General features: G+C 37.1%; 1 protein-coding gene across 1 annotated transcript; it reads left to right on the forward strand.

Annotated features, from left to right (window-relative positions):
- The first annotated feature begins 598 nt into the window (after positions 1-598).
- LOC130242736 (ankyrin repeat domain-containing protein 34A) lies at positions 599-25,747 on the forward strand. Its single transcript, XM_056474616.1, has 2 exons — positions 599-782; positions 20,861-25,747. Exon 2 carries the CDS (start codon positions 20,947-20,949, stop codon positions 22,519-22,521), a length of 1,575 nt encoding a protein of 524 aa, XP_056330591.1. The 5' UTR covers positions 599-782; positions 20,861-20,946; the 3' UTR covers positions 22,522-25,747.

Here is a 25,747-nt window from a genome sequence, read left to right on the forward strand (position 1 = left end):
ATACCAGTTTTCTTTTTCTGTTGAACACGAAATAAGATAGTTTGAAAAATGTTAGGAACCTGTAACCATTGACTTCCATAGTAGGAAAAACAAACATTATGAAAGTCAATAGTTTCAGGTTTTCAACATTTTCAAAATAACTTCTTTTGTGTTCAACTCAAAAAGGTTTGTGACAAGAGTAAATGACAGAATTTCCCAATTTTGGGTGAACTATCCCTTAAACATTGGTCAGATCTGGCTAATTTTATATATCGCATGTGTTTAATACACCGTTGCATAATCTAGAGCAGGCACAGAGCCTGATTAGATCAGCTTTGCCCTGCTGCACACACACAAACACACACATTTCCTAAATATCATCAAGAATCAAAATCATATTAACCGACATGCATCAATTCCATGAATATTATCATCATTATTATTGCAAAACTAACATATTCTGCATCAAACATCCTCTACACAGCACACACACACATGATAGGGTGCATAAAACTAATAATGCAATGTAAGAATCAAAGAATTGAGCTAATTGAATAAGTTTCCCCCCTAGTGGAAAGCAGAGCTGGTCATGTGCATGTGCGGGCAGTCAGTGAAGCTGGAGCTGATCGTGGGAGCCTCGCATCAGCTCACTGCCCACCGCACGCCCCCGCAGAGTCTCCCAAACTCTCGCTCGCAGGAGGAGAGATGATGTGGGGGATGTAAGACACGGGGATCAGCAGACAGCAGCTGGATTCTCGGGCTGAAATCAAGCGCTCTGATGGACTGAAGACGGCAGATATACGGTAAGAGCCTCTCGAAGCATAGTCTGCTGCAAATGCATCTTTCAGAATGTTGCATTATTGTTATTATTTCATATTTATTATTTTGTAATGAGCTTCATTCCTTCGTATTGCAGCGATGTCTTAACATTTCCTTGGTCAATCTTTCCTAATGCATCACTTTTACACTCCATTTTTTAAAAGTCGTTGCGTGTCGTTGTAAAGCGTGCATTTTGCGCCGGGATGCTTGCGCGCTGTTCAGAAATGGTCGCTGGCTGCTTATTTTTAGATGTGAAGGTAAATGCAAATGTTTTATTGGAGGAACGATGCACATGTGGCTGCAGCTGTTCATAGGGCTTCATGAGCGTTCACTGCGGTGTGAATTCGCGCGATTTGGATTCTCAGCTGCGCCGACTGTGCTGGCATTTCCTTAAAGACGCTCTTTAAGATTTACTGGATGTCTGAAGGGTTGGGTTTTGGGATTGATGTTTTAATAATGAGTTTATTTGGTGATTATTTAAATATATAGGAGGATTAATGTGAAGCTTTGGTTTGCAGAGGATTGAAGTGTGTGTGTGTGTGTTTGGTGCTTGGAAGTTCATTTGTGGACACTGAAGCTTTGCGTCAGGCAGAGAGCTGACGTGAATAGACACCAAATTTGATGCTTCGAGACTAAAAATAGTCTTGAGCTGAAGATATTTGCAGCTGGAGGGCAAATCGAGTCTGTAACGCACTGAAACGGCTCCGTTTTAAGACTGATGTTCAGCACCGCGGACAGCGACACTTAATCGGGAGCGACTCACTTATCGTAAGCCTTGACTATCTAATATTTCACTCACGTGATCGAGTCTCGTGGAATTATGCTGTTTATTTTCACGTCTGGTTATGTTTGAATGAAGTAATGGATTTTGGAATACAGTGAGCAAGTTTTTTTGAACATGCAATGCATGTTTTTGGACATGTATGCGTGGTAGTCTTGGCGTAGAAGTGAATGTTGCTAAAGATATCGAAAAGATGCCCCATATACTGTATATTACTCTTCAAAATGAGGAAAACAAAACTAATTTTATTTTGTATAAAGAAAGTTAAGCCTTTTAAAAGAGCGATTGAGTATTTTAAAAAGTGTTTTACACCAGTTTTAATTTGAAATATACAGTGTTCAGCAAAGATAAGTGCACCCCTCACAAATATCTTTTAAATTCAAATTTTTAATAGGAAGCTATATACTATATTTGTGCAAATACGTTAGATTAGTCAGTACTGAAGCCAAATCCGGAGCTTATCTAACAAAATAACTTACGATAATGGTCCAAAAACTAGTACAGCCAAATTTATATGTTATAGAAAAATATTAAATACAAATTTAATAAGAGGAAAAATCAAGAGAAGCAAAAAAAAAAAAAAAAAATAGTTGGTTGTAATTTTTTTTTGCAATATTTTGCTTGAAATTAATTGTTTTATCGTTCAATTTCTAAATATGTTTGGTCATTAAAATATTATTTAATAAAATATATCTGTTTAATAAATCTGTTTAAATGCACCAAATCACATTGCCTATATTCACTGAGAAATGGATACAAATATTTATTTTCAAAATGAGCTGTACTCAATGATGCTGAGCACTGAATGCTATATATATTATGTATGTTTGATGAAGCAGTCAACGCATGCTGGCAAAACTTAAATCAGATATTAATAACTGATATATGAAAGATAAATTACTTTGTGTGGTAATAAAAGTGTCAAATGACAATTGTACATTACTGTAGCACTTTTTATTCGAGAACAGTTGAGCTGGTTTCAGTTCTTTCATTTTCGTTTTCTTTTATTTAAAATATGAAGAGTTCACATGCAAAAACCTCTAAGTTCCGTCTGAAATTCCCATTAAAAATGAAAAATTTTTTCAGCCTCCTTTTGTTTATGGTTGAGTTATTTTACTTTAAAGACCAGGAAAAGGACTTAATCTTTGCCATAAAAGTGATATTACTGAACATACACACGAGCCTGATTAAAATGCTCATTTTAGAGGAAAATCTCAGACAGCATTTAGAAGTTTTTGCATCTAAACTCTTCATATATTTATTAAACTTGTTTGTTAATTAAATGCCATTTTGTTATTTAACATATTATTTTTATTCAGCATGTAAGTTGCTTGTTAATTTGCTATGAAGAATAGGAAATCATTTATTTTCGGCTTGCCGATTCATGTGAAATCGTGAGTATATGTCTATATAATTACATTCCAATTTTGAAATTATTGTTTTTTTTGCTTTGAGTAGGCTATTCTATGATCAGTTCAAACTTTTTCGTTCATTGTATAAAAATACAACATTTTGAAATATTTAGTTTTATTGGCTTATATATCGGTCACTGGCCTCCAAATCTAAAGAGTTATTGGTTGTCAATATCGACCCAAAAATCCATATCGGTGCATCGGTGTATAATATATACTGTATATGTATATACGTTTATATATATAAACGTTTAACCAGTAAAATTTATGTGCTAATTTTATGCATAAATATGTTATAATACATAAAATTAGAACATTCATTTTACTGTATGGTAATGTTTCCATACAATTGCAAAAGTAATTGGAAGAATAAGAGAGATATTGAGATATTATTAGATTATCATTTTTTTAAATCATTGTAAGGCATAATCTTTACTGTATAGAAATACAAGTACTATTTCAAGTATAAGAATTATATTGGAATAGTAAGAGAAACATATGGTTAAGATTTAATAATAGATCAATTGGAATAGTAAAAGAGATGTGACCAAATTATTCAGGTTTAGTTTAAATTATTGTGTTATAAATTATAACTTTGATAAATCATAAAACAGTAAAAAAAAAAAAAAAAGTACAGTTATTTGAAGTATAAGATTAAAAAAGGACTCAAATTAGCCATTTGAATTTTTTGGTCATTTGCCTAATGCATAAATAAATAAATAAGTAAATAAATAAATGAATAAATACATAAATAAATAAAAACCAAACAATAAAACAGTAAAGAATTACAGTTATTTGAAGCATGAAATTAAAAAAGGACTATTTTATTTTACTATAGGTAAAACAATTATAAAAATTAGTCATTTGACTATTTTTTGGCCATTTGCCTAATGCAGTGTTTCCCAACCCTGTTCCTGAAGGCACACCAACAGTACACATTTTCAATGTCTCCCTAATCAAACACACCTGAATCACCTAATTAGAACATAAGAAGAGACTCCAAAACCTGAAGTTAATTAGTCAGGTTAGGGGGACATCCAAAATATGTACTGTTGGTGTGCCTCCAGGAAAAGAGTTGGGAAACACTGGCCTAATGCATAAATAAACAAAAAATAAAAATAAATAAATAAAAACCAAACAATAAAACAGTAAAAACCTTTTTTACAGTTATTTGAAGAATAACATTTTATTTATTGGTAAAATTTGTAGGTAAAAAAAATAATGAAAATTAGCCAATTGACAAAAAAAAAAATAAATAAAAATAAATAACAGTCTTTAAATGCAGTGTTTCTCAACTACGTTCCTGGAGGACCACCAACACTGCATGTTTTGGATGTCTCCTTTGTCTGTCACACCCATTACAGGTCTTTCAGTCTCTATGAGCTGATGATCTGAATCAGGTGTGTTTGATTAAGGAGACATGGAAAATGTGTAGAGCTGGTGGCCTTCCAGGAATGTGGTTGAGAAGCACTGCTTAAATGCATCCTATATTCTGGCTAGTGCATCAATCATCAGATTTTTGATGATGCTGCGTTCCTGTCTACATAAAACAGTATATCCCTGAGATCCACAGTTCCAGAACACATTGGTATGTGCTTGTGTGAAAGTAAGACATACAGATTGCTCTCGAATTGGAGGAAAATTCATTCCCAGCTCTGTAAATGACTGCACACTCAATCTAGTCGACTCAAGTGCTTGTGTTGTCATTCATCTCATTACAGACCAAGTGTAGAAGAAAAGCGAACTCGGCATGACTGAAAATGACAGCGAGACTATAAGTAAACAACACCGAATGAACACAAACAGCAGCACAGGCAGTTTGGAGGAACGTGTCAGGAGCATTTAAGACGTTTAGCATGAAGGAGATAATCTCGTTGCCTCTCTGCAGGACGGCTCTTTTTGAAGCTGCCAATATGAGTGATGAATTGCCTGAGCGGTGGTGATGCGACTGGGTCACAGGGTCACCATGCGCCGCTGACGGATGCTGTTCGCTCAGCTGCTGTGAAAGTGATTGCACCTGCCTTGATCCGTGTGATCTAATGAGGCAAACAGCAGCATAGAGCGCTTGCTGGGCCGAAAAACGCTTGACTGCGCAGCCCTTTCTGGTCATGGGCAACCTCAGATGAAGCCTCCAGTCGAACAAGCACACTCGTGTTGTGTAAAAGAGAGAGCCGGAATTAGAGAACGCTTTTATTTGGAAAATAGTTTAAGGGAATTGTTTAAAAAGGTGGAGTTTTTAGATTATTTATCATTAATCAAACTAAAAGATTGAATATGTCTATTTTCAGTGTTGTTTATTAAGAAACTGATATGATTGCATGTTATATTTTGTATATTTAGTATAGTTTTTGCCATGAATATATCCAATGCTGCTGATATTGCATTAAAACAAAGATAGACAGACAGACAGACAGACAGACAGACATCTAGATAGACAGACAGACAGACAGACAGACAGACATCTAGATAGACAGACAGACAGACATCAGATAGATAGATAGATAGATAGATAGATAGATAGATAGATAGATAGATAGATAGATAGATAGATAGATAGATAGATAGATAGATAGATAGATAGATAGATAGATAGATAGATAGATAGATAGATAGATAGATAGATAGGCATTTATCTACAGACAGACAGACAGACAGACAGACAGACAGACAGACAGACAGACAGATAGATAGATAGATAGATAGATAGATAGATAGATAGATAGATAGATAGATAGATAGATAGATAGATAGATAGATAGATAGATAGGCATTTATCTACAGACAGACAGACAGACAGACAGACAGACAGACAGACAGACATCCAAATAGACCCACCCACCGACAGACAGACAGACAGATAGATAGATTATCATGCCATCTATTCGGTTAAATTCGATATCACGGTGCATTGACGATGCTTTCCATAAACAGGTTTTTTCTTCACAACACAAGAATTTTTAAAAATTTAAATCTATAAATATATTAATAATTATATATTTTTTGTAATACAATTTTGTCCTATAATACAAGCAGTCAGATATTTGAACTGTACCTTTAATTAAACCTGCTCAAAGAAAACACTCTTTTCGAATGTATCAAACAAAACTCAAAGACATGCACAGAATACAACATGAGCATTTATAGCAAATAAACTCATTTAAATATTGTCCCGCTTGCTTTTTGAGGGCTGTCAAGCGAGGTCTTACACCCCTGTGATTGGTCATTGTCTCACCTGCTCAACAGAAAGGGCTGCGATTGGCTTTAGAAATTAAAGTGATGCGGGAAGAACAGCCGCGGTTACAGTCTATATGTGCATAATGTGCAGTTATCACAGGTAATCCATAATAGACACATTGAAGAAAACTCTGGATCCACAAGTATCGCTTTAACAGCCGAGAGGAGAGGAAAAGTTACCTCACAAACACCCCAGCGGCTCAAATGTCCCAAGTGAGAGAGAGAGAGAGAGGCAGAGATGGATTTTTACAGCGTCCTAGACTTTTCAGCAAACTTACAAGCAGTTGAACTGTGCATAATTATCTACTTTTTAAGTAGAAGGAGCATTTTGTTTACTCGCCCTCACCTTTTTCGCCATAGTATTCTATTGCGACATCGCGCATAGGAGATAAATGACATCAGTACATAATAACCGGTTATGACCTATTACTGAACTGATATCGAATTGTCCCTATCTGCATCACGATGCACCGAAGAAACAATTCATTTTGACACCCCTAATAGATAGATAGATAGATAGATAGATAGATAGACAGACAGACAGACAGACAGACAGACAGACAGACAGACAGAAAGAAAGAAAGAAAGAAAGAAAGAAGGAAAGAAAGAAAGAAGAGAGCTGGAGGGTGGTGGATCTCTGGGGCGTGACGATGAAGACATGATACTCATTTCAATCAACAGAAAGAATTAGATACGATTTGTCCCGACAAGACCGCATGGTGTTTCGCCTGCCTCCTGCTGTCCTCAAGACAGGAGAGGTTATTTTGGTCATGTCAGATAGCTCTTCAATGTGTATACACGCTCCATGATCCATAGGGAATGCTGGGAAGAGCTTGGGTTTTGTTTAAATCTGATTTATCTGACAGATTCAATCGTTCAGGCTGTCATTTTGTCTGATGTGTTTGTTAACATCAAAGTTGGTGTACACCCAATATTGATTGACCATCTTAAAGAAACACTCCACTTTTTATTGGAAGCAGGCTCTTTTTTTTTTTTAAGACCCCTAAAATTAAAGGGCACCTATCATGCCGAATCAACCTTTGGACACAGTTTGAAGAGGACAATGTATAGGTTTACACTACCTGACAAAAGTCTTGTCGCCTATCCAAGTTTTAGGAGCAACAAATAATATCTTGACTTCTAGTTGATCATTTGGTATCAGAAGTGGCTTATATGAAAGGTAAAGACCTCTAGATTACACTTACTTTACCAAAATAAAATATGATCATGCCTTGATTTTTAATTATTTAATTAGGACAGTAAGGTCTGACTTTGCTTAGACAAAAGTCTTATCACTTAACAGAAATAATGTACAGTATAGAATATAAAGTCATGGTGCAGTGGAAAATGAATTAATATTGTGTAAGACTCCCATGGGCTTGGAGGACTGCATCCATACATCTCTGCAGTGACTCAAATAACTTATTAATAAAGTCATCTGGAATGGCAAAGAAAGCGTTCTTGCAGGACTCCCAGAGTTCATCAAGACTCTTTGAATTCGTCTTGAATGCCTCCTCCTCCATCTTACCCTTACGTTTTCATGCCAAAAGCACAGAACAGACTCACATTTAAGAAAAAGGGGAGTCCCCTGGTGGTTCAGCGGTATGGGTTGTGTATAGGGAGGATCGGCTCTTTAATGTTTATTGCCACCCTTCAGAGAAAGACTTAAAATACAGGAGAAATACAGGAAAATACCTTTACGGGATGATAGCGGGATAGATAATACGGGAGAATTCTGGGAAAAATGACAGGTGTGCACGTATGATTTCGCAGCCACGACTACATCATTACATGAAGACAGAAATGACATTTTTGGGTGAATTATGCCTTATAAATAGAGTATGTGACACTTTTAACATCGTTTGGAAGTGTCCACGTATATAAAAGAATGTGAAGACTTGTGCGGGAGCCTTTACGCTTCTCTCCAGACCTCGAAAATGTAATTGGCTGAATCGCAGAAAAGCTAAATTAGGATGGTGTGTAGGGTCGAATTGAGATCGCAATCTTTTTTAATTGTTCATGCAGCCCTAAGTGGTACCGCCTTCTATCATTTGTTTTACACACAAAAGATGGTGGCCTTTTGTGTGTAAAATGAATGATAGAGGGTGGTACATATTTCTTGGTTCTCAGACATGCAGCCCTGGGCACATATTCCAAAGTGCACATACAAAACACAACAGGTCATAATATTAGTCTAGCGCAAGTACTGCTAAAACCTTTGTTCTAATAATGAAGCTGCTAAATCAACCTTTTACTCCTACCATTTCAGTACTCTGCTGTGTATGATGAGATTGTACAAAAGTATCAGTGCATTTATTTTCAATAAAACTGTGAGATGCAGATAAAAACATGACTAATATAAACTCTTCTGATTGGCTGCTGCATTCAAAAGCTAAACTTGTGTTATTGGCTATAAGGCTGTTGGCGTTACGGTGCTGCAGTGGGTAGCACGATCGCCTCACAGCAAGAAGGTCGCTGGTTCGAGCCCCGGCTGGGTCAGTTGGTATTTCTGTGTGGAGTTTGCATGTTCTCCCCATGTTGGTGTGGGTTTTCTCCGGGTGCTCTTGTTTCCCCCACACGTCCAAAGACATGCACTATAGCTGAATTGAATAAGCTAAATTGGCTGTAGTGTATGTGTGTGAAAGAGTGTGTATAGGTGTTTCCCAGTTAGGTTGCGGCTGGAAGGGCGTCCACTGCGTAAAAACATGTTAGATAAGTTGGATAATCAGACAACCCCTGATTAATAAAGGGACTAAGCCAAAAAGAAAATGAATGAATGGTTATAAGGCTCAGCACTGCAAAAAAGTGGGAAAATCAGATCAAATCTAAATGTAATGCTGTTAATTAACACTCTTTATTCAGTTAAATCAACAGTGACACCCGTAGCAGGTTAGTTTAGTTGTACATGAATGTCTTTTGCAATACCTTACCTTGAATTTATGTGGAATTTTGTTCATTTTAATAGCATTTATTGCCACAAGCTACTGTTAATTTTTAACCTGGTGTAAACAAAACCTCAGAAATGTTGACAGAAAGATGATGATGTTTTTTTTGTCCATAAACTGAAAGAGTATTGACTTTATTATTTGACATAACATCTATTTTGGAGTGACAGAGCTGTTTTGTTTGTCTGTCAAGACCTTTGTTTTGAATTTTTGCTCATGTGTTCTGTGGAGTCAAAGACAAAACTGATGGAGCTGATCAGGTTTATGTGTTGAATGCAATGTAAGTCTCAGCATCTGGCTAATGCATGACTGTAAAACTCACAATCCCTCTCAGAACTGTACCAGGTGTTCTGGGTTTAATCAGTCTGTGTATAAATACCCCTTCAGTATCTCTAAAGAGTGCAAATTAACTGAGAGAACAGGTTATTATTTTTGAAAACACAGATGTTGGCGCAAGAATAACTGCATGGAGCTATATGTATATATATTAGCTCTGATTTAAAACACTCTACACACACTCTGTTTATTTCAGTCCAAATTAGGGTAAAATGTGGACAAACAAACCATTGGGTTTAAAACATAACACCTAATAAAATAAACCTAATGGTAGCAACAACCCAGCATTTTCTGAAGTATGGGAAACTCCTGCAGCATCTTTATTGAAACTGCACTAAAAACTGGTTATTAGTATCATGAGACAGTGGAAGCTTCTCTGTGTTACTGAATACTTGAACAAAAGCAAGGGAAACAAGAAAAGAGACTTTTGATTAAATAAAGAAGACCTGTGAATCGTGATCACAGACGAGAGCAATTGAATTCAACTTCAAAATAAAGGTCTTGACATTAATCAGAACAAAAGCCCTGTCTGATGTCCTTAAAGGGATTGTTCACTCAGAAATCAAGTCTGTCATCCTTTGCTCGGCTTCTGTAAGATGTTTTGACGAACACTGGTGTCTAAAAAATACTGGACCCAGCTGAGTTTACTGTGTTCAATTTCACTGGAGTATTTAGAGTGCTCTCGTTTTGATATTTTCATTTTAATTGTAGTGTTTTTTCAATAGTTTACATCCATCAGAGTCAAAAGACAATATAATATAATACTATATAATACCGCCTCACAGCAAGAAGGTAGCTGGTTCGAGCCTCGGCTGGGTCAGTTGGCATTTCTGTGTGGAGTTTGCATGTTCTCCCTGTGTTCACGTGAGTTTTCTCCAGGTGCTCTGGTTTCTCCCACAGCCTAAAGACATGTGCCATAGGTGAATTGGGTAAGCTAAATTGGCTGTAGTGTATGTGTGTGAAAGAGTGTGTTTGGGTGTTTCCCAGTATTGGGTTGTGGCTGGAAGGGCATCTGCTGCGTAAAACATGTGATGGATAAGTTGGCGGTTCATTCCGCTGTGGCGACCCCTGATTAATAAAGGAACTAAGCCCCGGCTGAGTCCCGGCTAAGTCAGTTGCCATTTCTGTGTGGAGTTTGCATGCTGATTTCCTCCGGGTGCTCCATTTTCCCCCACAGTCCAAAGACATACAGTGTAAGTGAACTAGTTGAACTAAATTGGCCCTAGTGTAGGACTGTGTGTGTAAAGGAGAGTGTTTCTCAGTACTGGGTTGCAGGTGGAAGGGCATCCGCTGAGTAAAACATATGCTGGAATATTTGGCGGTTCATTCCGCTGTGGTGACCCCAGATTAATAAAGGGATTAAGCCAAAGGAAATTTAATTTAATTTAATTTAATTTAATTTAATTTAATTTAATTTAATTTAATTTAATTTAATTTAATTTAATTTAATTTAATTCAGCTCCTTTTTAACAGTGTCTAAAATTATTTGTTCAAGGATCTAGTCTCTCTAACGGGCCATTTACACGCTCTCCGAGGGGCCATTTACACAAATGCATCTGTTGTCATTTCCATGTAAACATTTGAACGTCTCGGGAGAGTTGCTGTCAATGGAGGATGGGGGAGCTCTCGAATTTCATCTAAAAAATCCTAATTTCTGTCCTGAACATGAATGAAGTTCTCAGGTGGTTGGAACGACATGTGGCATATATATATATAGTTTACTGTACAGGCAGCACGGTGGCGCAGTGGGTGGCGCAATGAGTAGCGCGCTTGCCTCACTGCAAGAAGGTCACCGGTCCGAGCCTCGGCTGGGTCAGTTGGCATTTCTGTGTGGAGTTTGAATGTTCTCCCTGTGTTGGCGTGTGTTTCCTCCAGGTGCTCCGGTTTCCCCCACAAGCCCAAAGACATGCGCTATAGGTGAATTGAATAAGCTAAATTGTCTGCAGTGTATGTGTGTGGGTGGAAGTGTATGGGTGTTTCCCAGTGATGGGTTGTAGGGCATCCGCTGCGTGAAACATGCTGGATAATTTGGTGATTCATTCCGCTGTGGCGACCCCAGATTGTTAAAGGGACTAAGTCGAAAAGAAAATGAATGAATGAATAGTTTACTGTACAAAAGGCTAAAACATGTGGTAATATTTGGTTTATGATAGTTACTAATGATACTACTTTATGAAGTGTAATTCATTAATGAAGAGCTGTAAATATATATACAATATAATGGTTATTCCTAAATATTTCCATTTACTATAAATTACTATAGTATTTTAAATGTGTAACACCTGGTTTTACTGGATTTTTTTGTGTTTGCTGTTATATACTATAACGTGTTTCTGTTTTGTACAGCGTATTATTTACAGTAAATGCAAAAACTGAACAATTCTGCCTCATATGTTTCATTGACAGTTTTATTGATCACTAAAATATGATTGACTTGGATTTAAGTTGCTTCGATTTAAAAATAAAAATTGCAAAAATAGCTTGGATGTAGCTAAGCTGCTTTTTGCCAGCTTAACTTTTAGCTTAGCTTGCTACATTTCCCAGAGGGTAGCTTTTAGTGTAGTTAAGCTACATTTTAAGTAGAGTAGCTAATAGTTTAGCTCACTACATTTTTCTAGCAGCTTGCCCAACACTGATTTCAATCTACTAAAATGTCAATAAAAGTGGAATAAGATTTGAATTTTAGCATCAAAAGCCCACAGATCAAAGATCAATGTCCCATAATGCGGTTCAATTTCAAGTCGCTTGCCCAACACTGAATATCCGTTATGTTAATTTACAAAATAAACCTGATTTAACGTCCACAAACTGGGATTGAAGCGTCTTCTTTTATAATTGTACTTGAATTGAATTACGTAGCGATTTTACTGTCTTTATTACAAACAAGCACTGTTTTAAAAACATTTGAAACTCGTTCTTGAGGTGCAGATGATCACAGAGAGCTGAACAGATCTTTTAATCCCAGTTGCTTTGCGCACATCCTGTCTTGTGGATATGTTTATACATGTTACTATGGAGACTTGTTAATATGTGGCTGTAATCAATTCGGTGGGCGGAGAAAACTGCACTCCTACATCATGTTGTGGTGGGCCTCAGAATTGCAGGGATTTGGATCCTATTTTAACGTCAGGAAATTTTAAAAAAGAGACTTATTGTGTTTCTATCACTCCAGTACGACTGTGGAAACACTATACCTACACACAGTTCTGTCCAAACAGCTTACGAATGTTGATTTTTTTTGAGTGAACTAATCTTTATACGGTGGAAGCAGATGTTGTTTGAAGGCAGCCAATGCAAGACCATAAACTGTCATAATGCATAAATCTGGTTCAGAAAGCAAGACTGAATTACTGACGACTCATTTCAGACAGAAAGTGTTTCTCCCTTCTTTGAATCTTGTCCTTTGATATTCACAGACAGCTGCATTACGCACTACATGTAAGTCATTAACCAAAAAAGAATAATAGGAGCACTTTAAAACTGCCTGGTCAGGTCAGAATACATAGCAGGACGCCTTTGCGTTTCGGCAGGCTGATCTCTTGAGAGACGATGCCTGCCCCAAGTCTTTGTGCCACATCTCTCCAGTAAGTCTATCATGGAGATGAGTCATCCATGCTGTCTGCCTGTATGTATGTGTGTATGTGTGTGTGTGAGACAGGAGATTAACCTCACTGTCTCCAATCTCAGAGAACCCGCTCTCTTAAAGGGGGATTTTTTTGCGATTACACTTTCAAAGAGTTCTTTTCTCCATGTTCCCCTCCACCTCCTATAATCTTGATGTGAAAACAGTAGCATTCCTCTTTCTTTCTTGGGGTGAGCTGGCTTGGAAATCACAGAGAATTCCTTAATACGGCAGCCAGGAGGAGCAGCTCGCGGTCTGTGGGTGTGCTGGTGTGATGCAGGAGGGTTGTGAATTGGGCACAGCTCGCACATATACTCTCCATATTTTGTTTTCTTCATATCCGCAGGAATAGACTGGGTTACGGAGCACTGGGACCAATTCTGGTGTGTAACTGGACTGTAAATCAGCGGTAGAATAGCTGCAAATCAAGTTTATGTACAGTTGAAGTCAGAATTATTAGCCTCCTGTATATTTGTAGATTTTTTTCCCGCAATTTCTATTTAACAGAGAGATTTTTTTTCAACACATTTTTAAAAATTTGACTAACTCATTTCTAATAACATTTCTAATATCTTTGCCATAATGACAGTACATAATATTTTACTAGATATTTTTTTAAGATACTAGACATTTAAATGCTCAACTAGGTTACTACAAGCTAGGGTAATTAAGCAAATCATTGTATAATGATGGTTTGATCTGTAGACAGTCGAAAAATAAATATTGCTTAAGGTATCTAATAATATTGACCTCAAAATGCTTTTAAAAACATTAAAACTGCTTTTAATCTAGCCAAAATAAAACAAATAAGACTTTCTCCAGAAGAAAAAATATTATAGGAAATACTGTGAAAAATTATTTGCTCTGTTAAACATCATTTGGGAAATATTTAAAAAGGAAAATTCACAGGAGGCCGAATGACTAATATTTATATATTTGTCTTCAACTGTATAATGTAAATGTTTATTTATTTATTTATTTTTATTTATTATTATTACAGTTTATTATAAACTGTGACCCTGATTCATAAAAAGTCACTTGCTACAAGCAGTTTGAGATTCAAAATAATATAAAAAAATATATATACAGGTAAAACAAAATGAATACCAATGGCTCCTGATAAAATATTGAGGTCTTAAAGTGATTTTTGTTGACCCAAAACAGAAAATTCTGGCATCATTTACTCTCCCTTCACTTGTTCCAAACAATTTATTTGTTGAACACAAAAGAAGAGATTTAGTAGAATGTTGAAAACTGGTATCCAATGACTTCCATTGTAAATACCTAAATTTCCTATTATGGAAATCAGTGGTTACAGGTTTGCTCGTCATGATTTTGCCAAGTACGATGCGATCCTGGATTTACATCTATGTTAATCCTGGAACATCATTTTTGGTTTGAAAATGTAATCCATACATATTCCCTACCCCTAAACCCAATCATAACTGTAAATTATTCCCGAGGGGAATAATAGTTGGATAACAATCATGTAGAAGTGCCTAAACCTAACCGTAAGCCTAAAATTTACATAAATGGTAAACGGTATCCCTTAATTCTGATTGGCTGATTTAAATGTTGTTCCAGGATCAACATAGATGTTAACCCAGGAACATGTCCTACCTGGTGAAATCAAGTTGGCATACAGGTTTTTAGCTTTCTTCAAAGTATCTTCTTTTGTGTTCAGCAGAATAAAAAAATTCACAAAGGTTTGGAACCATTTGACGGAAAGTAAACATCAAGCAAATTTTCATTTTTGGGTGAACTATCCCTTTAAGAAGTCATGAAGGACTCAGAATTGTTTGGCTGTGAATTATTGAGATAATCAGACCATTTTTGTTCAATAAGACCTCAATGTATGGTCAGGAGCCACAGCCATTCGTTTAATTTTGCCTGTTTATGTTTTCTAACTGTTTTCTGACTTGAATTTTAAGAATCACGGAGGAGAGCTAAAAAGTTAGAGCTAATAATCTTCTTTATTGTTTCAATAAAGAAAAAAGTCCCATTTGAATGCTATGAGAAATGCAAATCTTCGTTTTTAGGTGCACTCTCCTTGAAGAACATAAACATATATGCTTACACTATACTGTATATGCCATGTTTGGCCATGTTACATTTTTTAATGCTTTATTATGGCTGGCAAGGATGCTTTTTATTTAATAAAAAATACAGCAATAAAAGTAGTATCAAATTCTGTGTGACAGTTTCCAAAGAAAAAGAAGCTGTATTTTAAGCATCAGTACTCCAGTCTTTAGTGTCACATAACAGTTTAATCTGATCAAAGACATTTATCGTTTTAAAGCAATATATTTATATATTATATATATATATATATATATATATATATATATATATATATATATATATATATATATATATATATATATATATATATATATATATATATATATATATATCATACAAAATAAGACTGCTTATCGTACTACAGGAATAATAATCACTAAATTTCCTACAGGAATAACAGCGCAATCTGTGCACTAGAATAATTATTGTATTTACTTTCCTTGGCGATGGCGTAATAATGACGTATTTATTTTTAGCTGCGTAAGGCTTAAATTAAAATGTTGTTTTCGAATTGAGATAAGAGTTTGATCAAAAGCTTACGAGAGCTGAAAGGCTACAGTGCTTCCAGTATTCTTTGTGAATTTCCGACTAAAAACTAGACAAAAGGTGGAATGGATTAAATAAGGCGGGGTGGAAAATGTATAAATATTATATAATTTTATCTGTTTGCCATCTAATTATTTTTATGAAATTCTGACAGAAATAATTTTGCTAGAATTTTTTGAGACACAATATATATATATATATATATATATATATATATATATATATATATATATATATATATATGGTACACCCCTCACAAATCTATCTTTTAAATTGATATTTTTAATAGGAAGCAATACAATATTATATTTGTGCATATACATTAGATTAGTCAGTACTGAAGCCAAATCTGGAGATTATCTAACAAAATAACTTATGATAACGGTCTAAAAACTAGTACAGCCAAATTTATATGTTATAGAAAAATATTAAATACAAATTTAAATAAGAGGAAAAATCAAGAGACGCAAAAATTTAGTTGAAATTTTGTAGGTTGTAATTTTTTTTTGCAATATTTTGCTTGAATTTAAATGTATTATCTTTCAATTTCTAAATCTGTTTGGTGACTAAAATATTATTTTAATATATATATCTGTTTAATAAATCTGTTTTGTTTAAATGCACCAAAATACATTGCCTATGTTCACTGAGAAATGGGTAAAACTATTCATTTTCAAAATGGGGTGAACTCAATTCTGCTGAACACTATATATTTAACATGATCAATGTCTTTGATCAAATGCAACTAAGTTTTGATTGGTTTAATTAATGCTGAACAAAGAAATGTATAGTCTAAACATCTGAATGGTGGTGTACATAATAAGTGCATTGTCATCCATTTTGTGTTGTCCTGAGCCAGAAGGGGTGCTGGGCTGTTTTTAGTCAAAATACATCTTTGTTAATCCCTGCTCTATATCCCTAGAGTTCGGGATCTTCATGCAAAGCTGCAGCGACAGGAAGACCACTGGAAATAAATCAAACTAGTCATATATGAGAAAAGTAGGACTCTCGTTGTGTTCAACAGATTATGATGTAAAAAGCAGTGCAAAAATAAATAGCAAGTAAATCCTGTTAAACAGATACACCCTTGCGAATTCCCATATTGACCTCGGGTAATGTTACCAGCTTTCAGAGCTGAACCAGCCTGACAATCCTTCATGACAATACATGATCAACGGCAAAATTAGAGTCAAGCCAATGTGATCCTCCTCTGCTCTGTTTGTGTAGATCAGTTTCTTATTGATCGGTTTGGGTTTGAAAAGAGGCGGAGCTTCATCCTCACAGCGCCTGTATCAATATGGCATCTGGCTCATTGAATTTCAAATAAGTCTGAGTTGATTTTTGATAGCTGCGGCATGTTAGTGGTGCTATTATTGGACTGGATGCCCTTCTATCCCACCCTCATCACTTGCTTTAATCATCTTACCAAGATAGTTACTGTAGTGATCTGCTGGCCCACGTTCATACATATGATAAAGCTCATATGTTGCACAATTGGAAGATTTCTGATTGATGTTTTGAACGTGCACCCCAAAGCACGGTATATTTTAGGCTAGGATTTGTATTGGTGTAATGGTTATTATAATCATCTTTCACACTAATGCCAGCCCACACAGATTTTTCAGCTCCAAAACGTTCAGTAATTCTGTTAAACAAGGTTTATTTGCCTTATTTTGCAGTTGCTAAATGTCAGATAACAGTGAAGCAATTTCAGACAACATCATTTTTTTGTGTTCGTGTATTTCTGATATCTGCTTTGTGTAAGATGTATACACACATCATAAATCATTTCTTTCGTGTGCGGAGCTGACTGACTTGTCACATGTCTGGATGCTCTTTGCACTACTCAGGAATTCAATTTTCTTTTCTTTACTCGACTGCCATTATCATCGTCTCTCCTGCCTTCATTACAGAGAAGATGAAGAGGAGAGTGTGTTAAAGAGTACAGGGCTGCACAGAGTGTCAGCGTACAGGACACAGTGTTCAGAACGCAACAAAATAAGACGTCAGTGCTATACAATATGGTTTGGCTTAGCTGTAGTTAATGCATTGGGTACATGACTAACTGACAACCAGTGTTGGGTTAGGTACTTAAGAAATAATTAACTACTAATTACAAATGACATCATTAAAAATGTATTTATATTGTCTGAAAAGAAATTTAGTTTTCATTCATTCATGTTCTTTTCGGCTTTGACCCTTTATTAATCTGGGGTCGCCACAGCAGAATGAACCGCCAACTTATCCAGCATATGTGTTACATAGCGGATGCCCTTCCAGCTGCAAGCCATCACTGGAGAAACATCCATACACACTCATTCACACACATACACTACGGACAATTTCGCTTATTCAATTCACCTATAGCGCATGTCTTTGGACTTGTGGGGGAAACCGGAGCACCCAGAGGAAACCCACACAAACACGGGGAGAACATGCAAACACCACACAGAAATGCCAACTAACCTAGCCGAGGCTTGAACCAGCGACCTTCTTGCTGTGAGGCGACAGCGCTACCCAGTGCACCACCGTGTCGCCCCGTAATTAAATTTTTCGATGAGTAATTGAATTACTTGACAAAAACACTAGAAATCTCAATGCATGGACAATATAAATTTAAATCTTTAATTATTTAAATTAGAGTCAAAATGTCTTTCAGCTCTATTAAATAACTAAACTAAAAATAAAAGTTAAGCATCATATGGATCAAAATATGAAATGTTTTAAAGTAATGATATCACATTTCATACATGCCATATTGTAATTAATGTCTTACTCAATTGATTGTGTCTTAAGCTTGTGCAGTTCTTAAGTTGAAAAATAGAATTATTGTGCAAAATATTTTGTATGACTATATATATATATATATATATATATATATATATATATATATATATATATATATATATATATATATATATATATATACACACAGTTGAAGTCAGAATTATTAGCCCTCCTGTTTATTTTTCCCCCAATTTTTGTTTAACAGAGAGAAGATTTATTCAACACATTTCTAAACAAAAGTTTTAATAATTCATTTATATATTTTATATATTTTATGTTGACAGTAAATAATATTTGACTAGATATTTTTTAAGACACTTCTATACAGCTTAAAGGCTTAACTAGGTTAATTAGGTTAGGGTAATTAGATAAGTTATTGTATAACGATGGTTTGTTCTGTAGACAGTTGAAAAATATATAACTTACAGGGGCTTATAATTTTTACCTTAAAATGGTTTTTAAAAACTGCTTTTATTCTAGCCTAAATTAAACAAATAAGACTTTCTCCAGAAGAAAAAATTTTATCAGACATACTGTGAAAATTTTCTTGCTCTGTTAAACATCATTTGGAAAATATTTGAAAAAAATAACTCAAAAGGGGGCTAATAATTCTGACTATATATAATAATATACATAATTACTTTGCTTCTCTGGATTGGTGTGTAGAAAAATAATTAAATACAGTGGTCCCTTGCCAAAATGCGGTTCATCTTTCGCGGTTACGCATTGCAGTTTCTGTATAGCTTTTCCACATTGTCCTCAGTTTCGCTAATTCGATGTTCCGCCTCTTATAATCTGCCTCCAAGTTTGGAAATTTCATTTTAAATTCCTTAAATAGCATTCAGAATGCCTTCGAATTGAGATGCAAAAAAGGGTTTTATATCTGCGAGAGCATTCATCACCTCGTTCTTTCCGCTTTTCATTGTAGCGTCACCTGTTAGCTTGGTGCTAGCGTTAGCTTCTTCGCTGTCAGGATTTGCGAAGCAAAATTCATTGTTACCACAGTTGAACTCTGAGGCTATTTCGTCTGTTGAATATCTCAAAGTGTCCTAAAGTTCAAAATCTGGCCATCTGTGGTAGGAGCGTTGAGTTGTATGTCTGTCTAGCTTGTCGCCATGTTAAAACCCTTGGCATTGCAGTTTTGCAATTTTTTTTTAGTGCAATTTGACATGTTTTTTACAGCATATAGTATTCTGCGTTCTGATTAGTGCATTGTGTTCTGCATCCTGATTGACTGTAGACTATTGTCAATCAATCTCCTCTGTTTTACATAAATCTTTGATTGCTAGCAGTGTAAGTCTGAAGTGCTGTACTGTATGTTTGCAAGTTTTCTCCCCAACAAACCCCACAATGTCAACGAAACATTCTGCACTGTCAAAGGCACCTGCGTTAACACCCAAAAGGCAGAGGAAGACGCTAACATCGCACAAACAGTTGGACTTCTGGACATGCTAACAGAAGGTTGAAGTTATGAGAGTGTTTAAACAAGAGGGAAAAGTGTGAAAATGTTAGTGTCTGTCTGAGAAAAGTGTATAAAGTGGGTAGTGAGGGGTTTTACAGCCTTAAAATATCTTTAATAATTGTAAAAAATAAAGAGGACTACTTCAAGGATTTCACCTATTACAGGCTATTTTTAGAATGTAACTCCCACGATTAATGAGGGACCACTGTATAGAGTATTTTAGGCAAGAACATAATATTGTTATTGTGGCGCAGCACGTTTTGAATTGTATGTGCATCTAGAAAAGTTTATGGTCATGGGATATGACGCAGTTTGGCGGCAACTTACCAGAATGTACAAGTCCACCACTTGAGGGAATTCCAGAGAATGCAGTCCAATAAACATTGGTTCTGACCACATGAGTTCCTAAGTAAGACAAAAGCAGAGTTTGGTTATTGCTATGAGGGTTTCCCAGTTTGAATGTAGGATGCACACAAATTCATGTTAATGTGAAGAACAAGGCTATTAAACACCTTCCATAAACAGCATGTTGGAATTAGGCTGGCACTTAAACATGAATGCAAGAGCCTCACTACACAAACAGATTTTAATGGTTTATATACAGTAGTTATATTAGTCTATTGGTTTACATAGTTAGAAAACATGTAAACATGGTTGATTGTCAGAGTGCCAATGGCAGGGCGGCCAAAGCCAATGATGCTCTTGTCAGCAATGCTTTGAAAGCATATCATCGTTGGCAAGGCAGCCATATAGAATTCTGACACTCTTCCCAGTGGCGATGTGAAAGCCCAGTTAGTAATATAAAAATGCCAAACATACCTCATGACAAGTTACTTTTATTTGTTTATGTTGCAGGTTCGAGGTAGGATGTACCAACATTGTTAGAGCCGGAGGAGAGAGGTGGGAGATTCTGGGATTCCAGAAGGGGAGAGCAAAACATCATGGGTGATGGAGGGGCCTTGCACACAGAGGGCAATGCCCTTCTGAAGGCAGTGTTTCATGGTAAACTCCGCCTTGCCCGCCTCCTACTTGAGGGCGGAGCTTATATCAATGAAGGGAATGAGCGAGGAGAGACACCCATTATAGCGGCCTGTCTGGCGGGATACGATGATCCACAAACCCGGCAAAGAATGGTGCGCTACCTGTTGGAGAAGGGTGCAGACCCAAATATTCCTGATAAAACGGGCCGGACTGCTTTGATGCATGCATGTGCAGAACTGGCAGGCAAAGAGGTGGTGTCCCTGCTGCTGGAAAACGGTGCTGATCCCAGCTTGAAAGACTACTCTGGGGCTTCTGCACTTGTACATGCCATCAATAAGGGTGATCGGGACACTCTCCAGGTCCTACTGGATGCCTGCAAAGCCAAAGGCAAAGAGGTTATCATCATTACCACTGATACATCTCCCTCTGGCACTAAAAAGACCAAACAATACCTGAACTCCCCACCATCTCCTGGTATAGTGGACAAGCTCTCCCCTGCTTGCATGTCTCCATCAGAAGTAGAGATCCATACCACTGGATCTGGCCCTAGTGAAGAGGAGGAAGGTATCTTCAGCTTTGCCATGACTTCAGCACTTCCGCTACCATCCAGCAGACCACAAGGGGAGCGGAGACCACCGCCCCGCAAGCTTCTGAAAAGACTGAACTCTGAGCCTTGGGGTCTGGTTGCTCCTTCTGTACTTGCTGAGCGAGCTGAGAGGATAGAGGGCGATTTAGCAGAAGAGGACAAACTGGTCTCGGAGATGAATGGGATGACAGTTTCTGGTCCAGGCAGACCTCTCCTGTCACGTAGGCACAGTATAGAGACCCATGACCCATCCTCTCCAAAGCTGATGGACCGGTCCTGTTCAGAAGACTGTGCTGCACTTTGTGGCTCTTCCTGGGCAGATAAAGTTAATCAGCACCAATCACTGTATCGTAGAAACACAGCTCCTGAGACTCAAGACAATGTGGCTCAGGCATCAGCGGGAATCCGCGGTTTACCACACCCTAAACTCACCCGCATGGAGCACTACGAGTCGGACACTCACCTGTGTCCTACCTCCATCCCTGGATCTCCAGATTCTGGACGCGTCTCGGTTGAGCGCCGCAAATACAATGCCTCTCCTTTGTCATTGCTCACAAGCTCTTCTCGAGAGTCTCTGGAGAGCATTCCCAACTCAGTATCTCCTATCACAATGCGGCGGCGTCCCACAGGACTGCTGGAAAGGCGGGGATCAGGGACTCTCCTCTTGGACCACATCTCCCACACTCGACCTGGGTTTCTTCCACCCCTCAACATCAATCCCCAGCGACCTATTCCTGATATCCGTGCCAATGGAAAGCCCACTTCTCCCGTTCACTCAGGGAGCAAGATCCTGCTCCCGGTCGCACCTTCATCCCCAAAACGTGGGCCAGACTTCAAGATGAAGAAGAAACTCATGAGGAGACACTCAATGCAGACAGAGCAGATGAAACAGCTATCGACCTTCCGGGAAATACTTACAGAAAAGGTGATGGAGATGAATGGAGATTGAGAGCAGAAGAGAAAAAGATGGAGAGAGAGTCAGTGATCTTCCAGGATCATCTACATCTTTTTTTGAGGCACAACTGCTCTTGTTCAGTTCAGCTCCAAAAGAACATAATACATACATCAAAACAACATTGCAGAAATAAAACGTGATCAAGATCTAAAAATTAAAGAGAACATTTGTCACATCACTCAATATCAAAAAAAGGATCACTTCCAAGTGTTCCATGTTTTTAATGGTGACCATTCTTATTTGGGATTATTCCTTGATCGTGAAAGATTGAGAATGTGTGAAGATGGACCCATTTGTGTCAGTGGAAGTGCTGTTGGTGTTTGAATTTGCTGCAAAACTTAGATGAGACCTCACAGATTTTGTATTCTGTGGGTTTCGCTATATATTAGCGCTGTTATGGCTCTCAGCTTCCTTACTGTTGTGCACTGTTAGAAAAGAATGTGCAAAAATTATTTGACCTTTAGAGATACCACAGCTTGTCACTGGGGCAGTATCCTGAATTGGGCCATTTTTGGAATATGATGTGCATTTGCATATGTTGTCCCCTTAAGATGTACATTGGTGTACCCTTAAGCAATGGCTTGGTGTTCTGGGTCCTATGCTGCACAGGTTTCTACTCTGGGCATTTGGGAGGGGGACTCCCCTAGGTAAAAAATTGCACCCCCCTTCACCCCAGACACTGTGGGCCCCTCCAAGCCTCAAGGCCTTATCTACTCTCTATTGAAATTTTTAAGGGGAAAACAAAGATGGTACTGCCCATATGAGTGTCTACCCTTAATTTTGGAAATTTTTATTATCGAGTGTGGCTCTGTGGTGATCCTGTGGAATAATTCTTAATTAATTTTAATGTTCCTTAAAAAATGCCAATTTTCCATTAAGTATTGTTGTTCGAAACTCAATCACTAAATTATTCAGCCTTTACAATACATTTGAATTTCAATCTAAGGTAAGATAATTGAAGATGATTGATCACTTTTTTAATAATTTTTTAATGTGATATTTAGTTTTGTTTGTCCTTTTAAGGACTTTTAATTGACAAGCTTTCTGATTTTCCATAGGATGTACCCTAGAGCAGTGGTCTCCAACCTTTTTACCACCGTGGACCGGTCAGTGCTTGACAATTTTACAGTTTTACCGTGGCCGAGGGGTGCTAGACCACCATCAATCGTTTTCTCACAGGATGACAAGCTAACAAAACATTGCTGCAGAAAATTAAAAAGCACTGCAGTGTTTGTCTGAGATAACTAGTCTATCAATATTTGTATATTCCATACACAATATAAAGCTAATCGATCAGTTCATGTCACGTGACTTGCGGTGCGCAGCAACTGGGTGCGCCGCTCCTGCGCATTGCTCCTTCATTAATAATAACGAGCATGCATGTGGAAAAGACGCATTATGTGAACGGCTGCCGTCATTTGGGATCTCCAGCAGTTGATCTTCTTGCAAAAAAATGCTGGATTCATCTGATTTGTTGACAAATGGGTTGCGGATCCATTCCTTGGCAGTTTATGGATCCTTCACTGGGCCTTTTCCCTTTCACAAAGAAACTTTCTAAAGTCATCTGTTACTTACTCATTTTGCTGCTTGTGGTAAATTTTGGCGCTCAAGTGAACGAGATGTAACCGAGAAAATATGGTCATTTTTCAAAACAAAAGATTTTTAGATTAAAAGATCTCAGATAATAAATAAAATGGAAATAATTAATGATTTATTGTGCGGCCCGGTACCAATTGATCCACAGATCAGTACGGCTCGGGGGTTGGGGACCACTGCCCTAGAGGGCATTGAAGTTTGCGGACTGCTGATTATTACTGTAACAAACTATGGTGTTAAATGAAGAAAATATGATTGCATACCAGAAGTGCATACAAATGTTTAAACTAAAAAAAAAGTATTTTTACAGCAATTGATTAACATAAAACTATTTTTAAAAATATGTAATTACAAAACCCAATAGTACCAGTTAAGCATAATGCATGTTCAGGGCTTTTGGATGGGTTGCATATCTTTCTTAAACTCTTGTGCGTGATACAAAATAAGTCAAGTGCAATTCTTGAAACTCAAAATCCCAAAGAAACTCTACAAACACCCATCCAAAACCACACATATCAACAAACCCTGACCCGACTCTGCGGGGGGGCAGAGAGAAACCCCTGGCCTAACGCACACTCTGGAGACACAGAGCACAGATATTGTGTACATACTGTACAGAGTACTATTGTGTCTCAGACGTTTGAACGTGCAATATTCAGTGCTGCCTCGGCACTGATTTCATATTATTATTGTGAATGTGAACAATCACTCGGACGTGCGTCTGTGCTAACATGCTGCGCTAAATAGTTCAAGATGAGCTGGCAGCTCAGTTTACATACAGAAGAGGAATCTCTGCACAAAATACATGAGAATGAATTTCTCTAAAGAGCTGTCCGTGTCAAACACATAGTTCAACTCAAGCTTATGATGATGTGAGTGAATTTAGTGCTTCTGCTTTGAGATGTTCTAAACTTGATGTGAATTCAACTTAGTGTACTTGAAATGTATCATGAAAACTAAAAGAGGAATATTTTTTTATGCCTGTAGGGTTTTATTCTTGTCGTTTTTTATTTTTATCTAAATGAATTTTAACGTTTAATACCGAAGCGTTGGTGCAGTTTCACTTTGACGGTAGCTTCTGTGTCACAGGGTGTTTGTAGGAAATAATATATGAACATCCGGAGCTCAACGGCTACAGCAAATCTTCCAGAAAATGCGATAAAGTCCCATCGATGGATTGAAATCTCAGATCTCTGACTACCTGGCTCTTTGTTATCCTGATGTGATTAGGAGAATCTTGGCACTTTGCTGTGTGTTCATTGATTTAAGCGATTCTCCTCTTTTCATTTCACACACACCAGTCAGATAACGGAGTTTGATTAGTTTGTATCTAAATATATATTTCTGACCTGCTGTACAAAAACATCAGTATAAATGAGTTGTTCAAGTGTACCTGAAAAGGTTTTAATAGTGTAAAGGGTGTTTTAGGTGCTGTACACAATGACCTCTGTCTGTGCTACACTGTCGTCGGGTAGTTTGAGCCGTAGCCCAGTGTTCTGCTCTCATTTCACATAGAAGGGTCACAGTTACACTAACAATGCATCATTTAATGGATTATGGATTAATTACTTCTTGTTATTTTGTATGTTTAGTGTGATACACAGGTCAAATGTAGTAAACCAAA

Source organism: Danio aesculapii, chromosome 16 (genome assembly GCF_903798145.1).
Source record: "Danio aesculapii chromosome 16, fDanAes4.1, whole genome shotgun sequence".
Taxonomy (NCBI): Eukaryota; Metazoa; Chordata; class Actinopteri; order Cypriniformes; family Danionidae; genus Danio; species Danio aesculapii.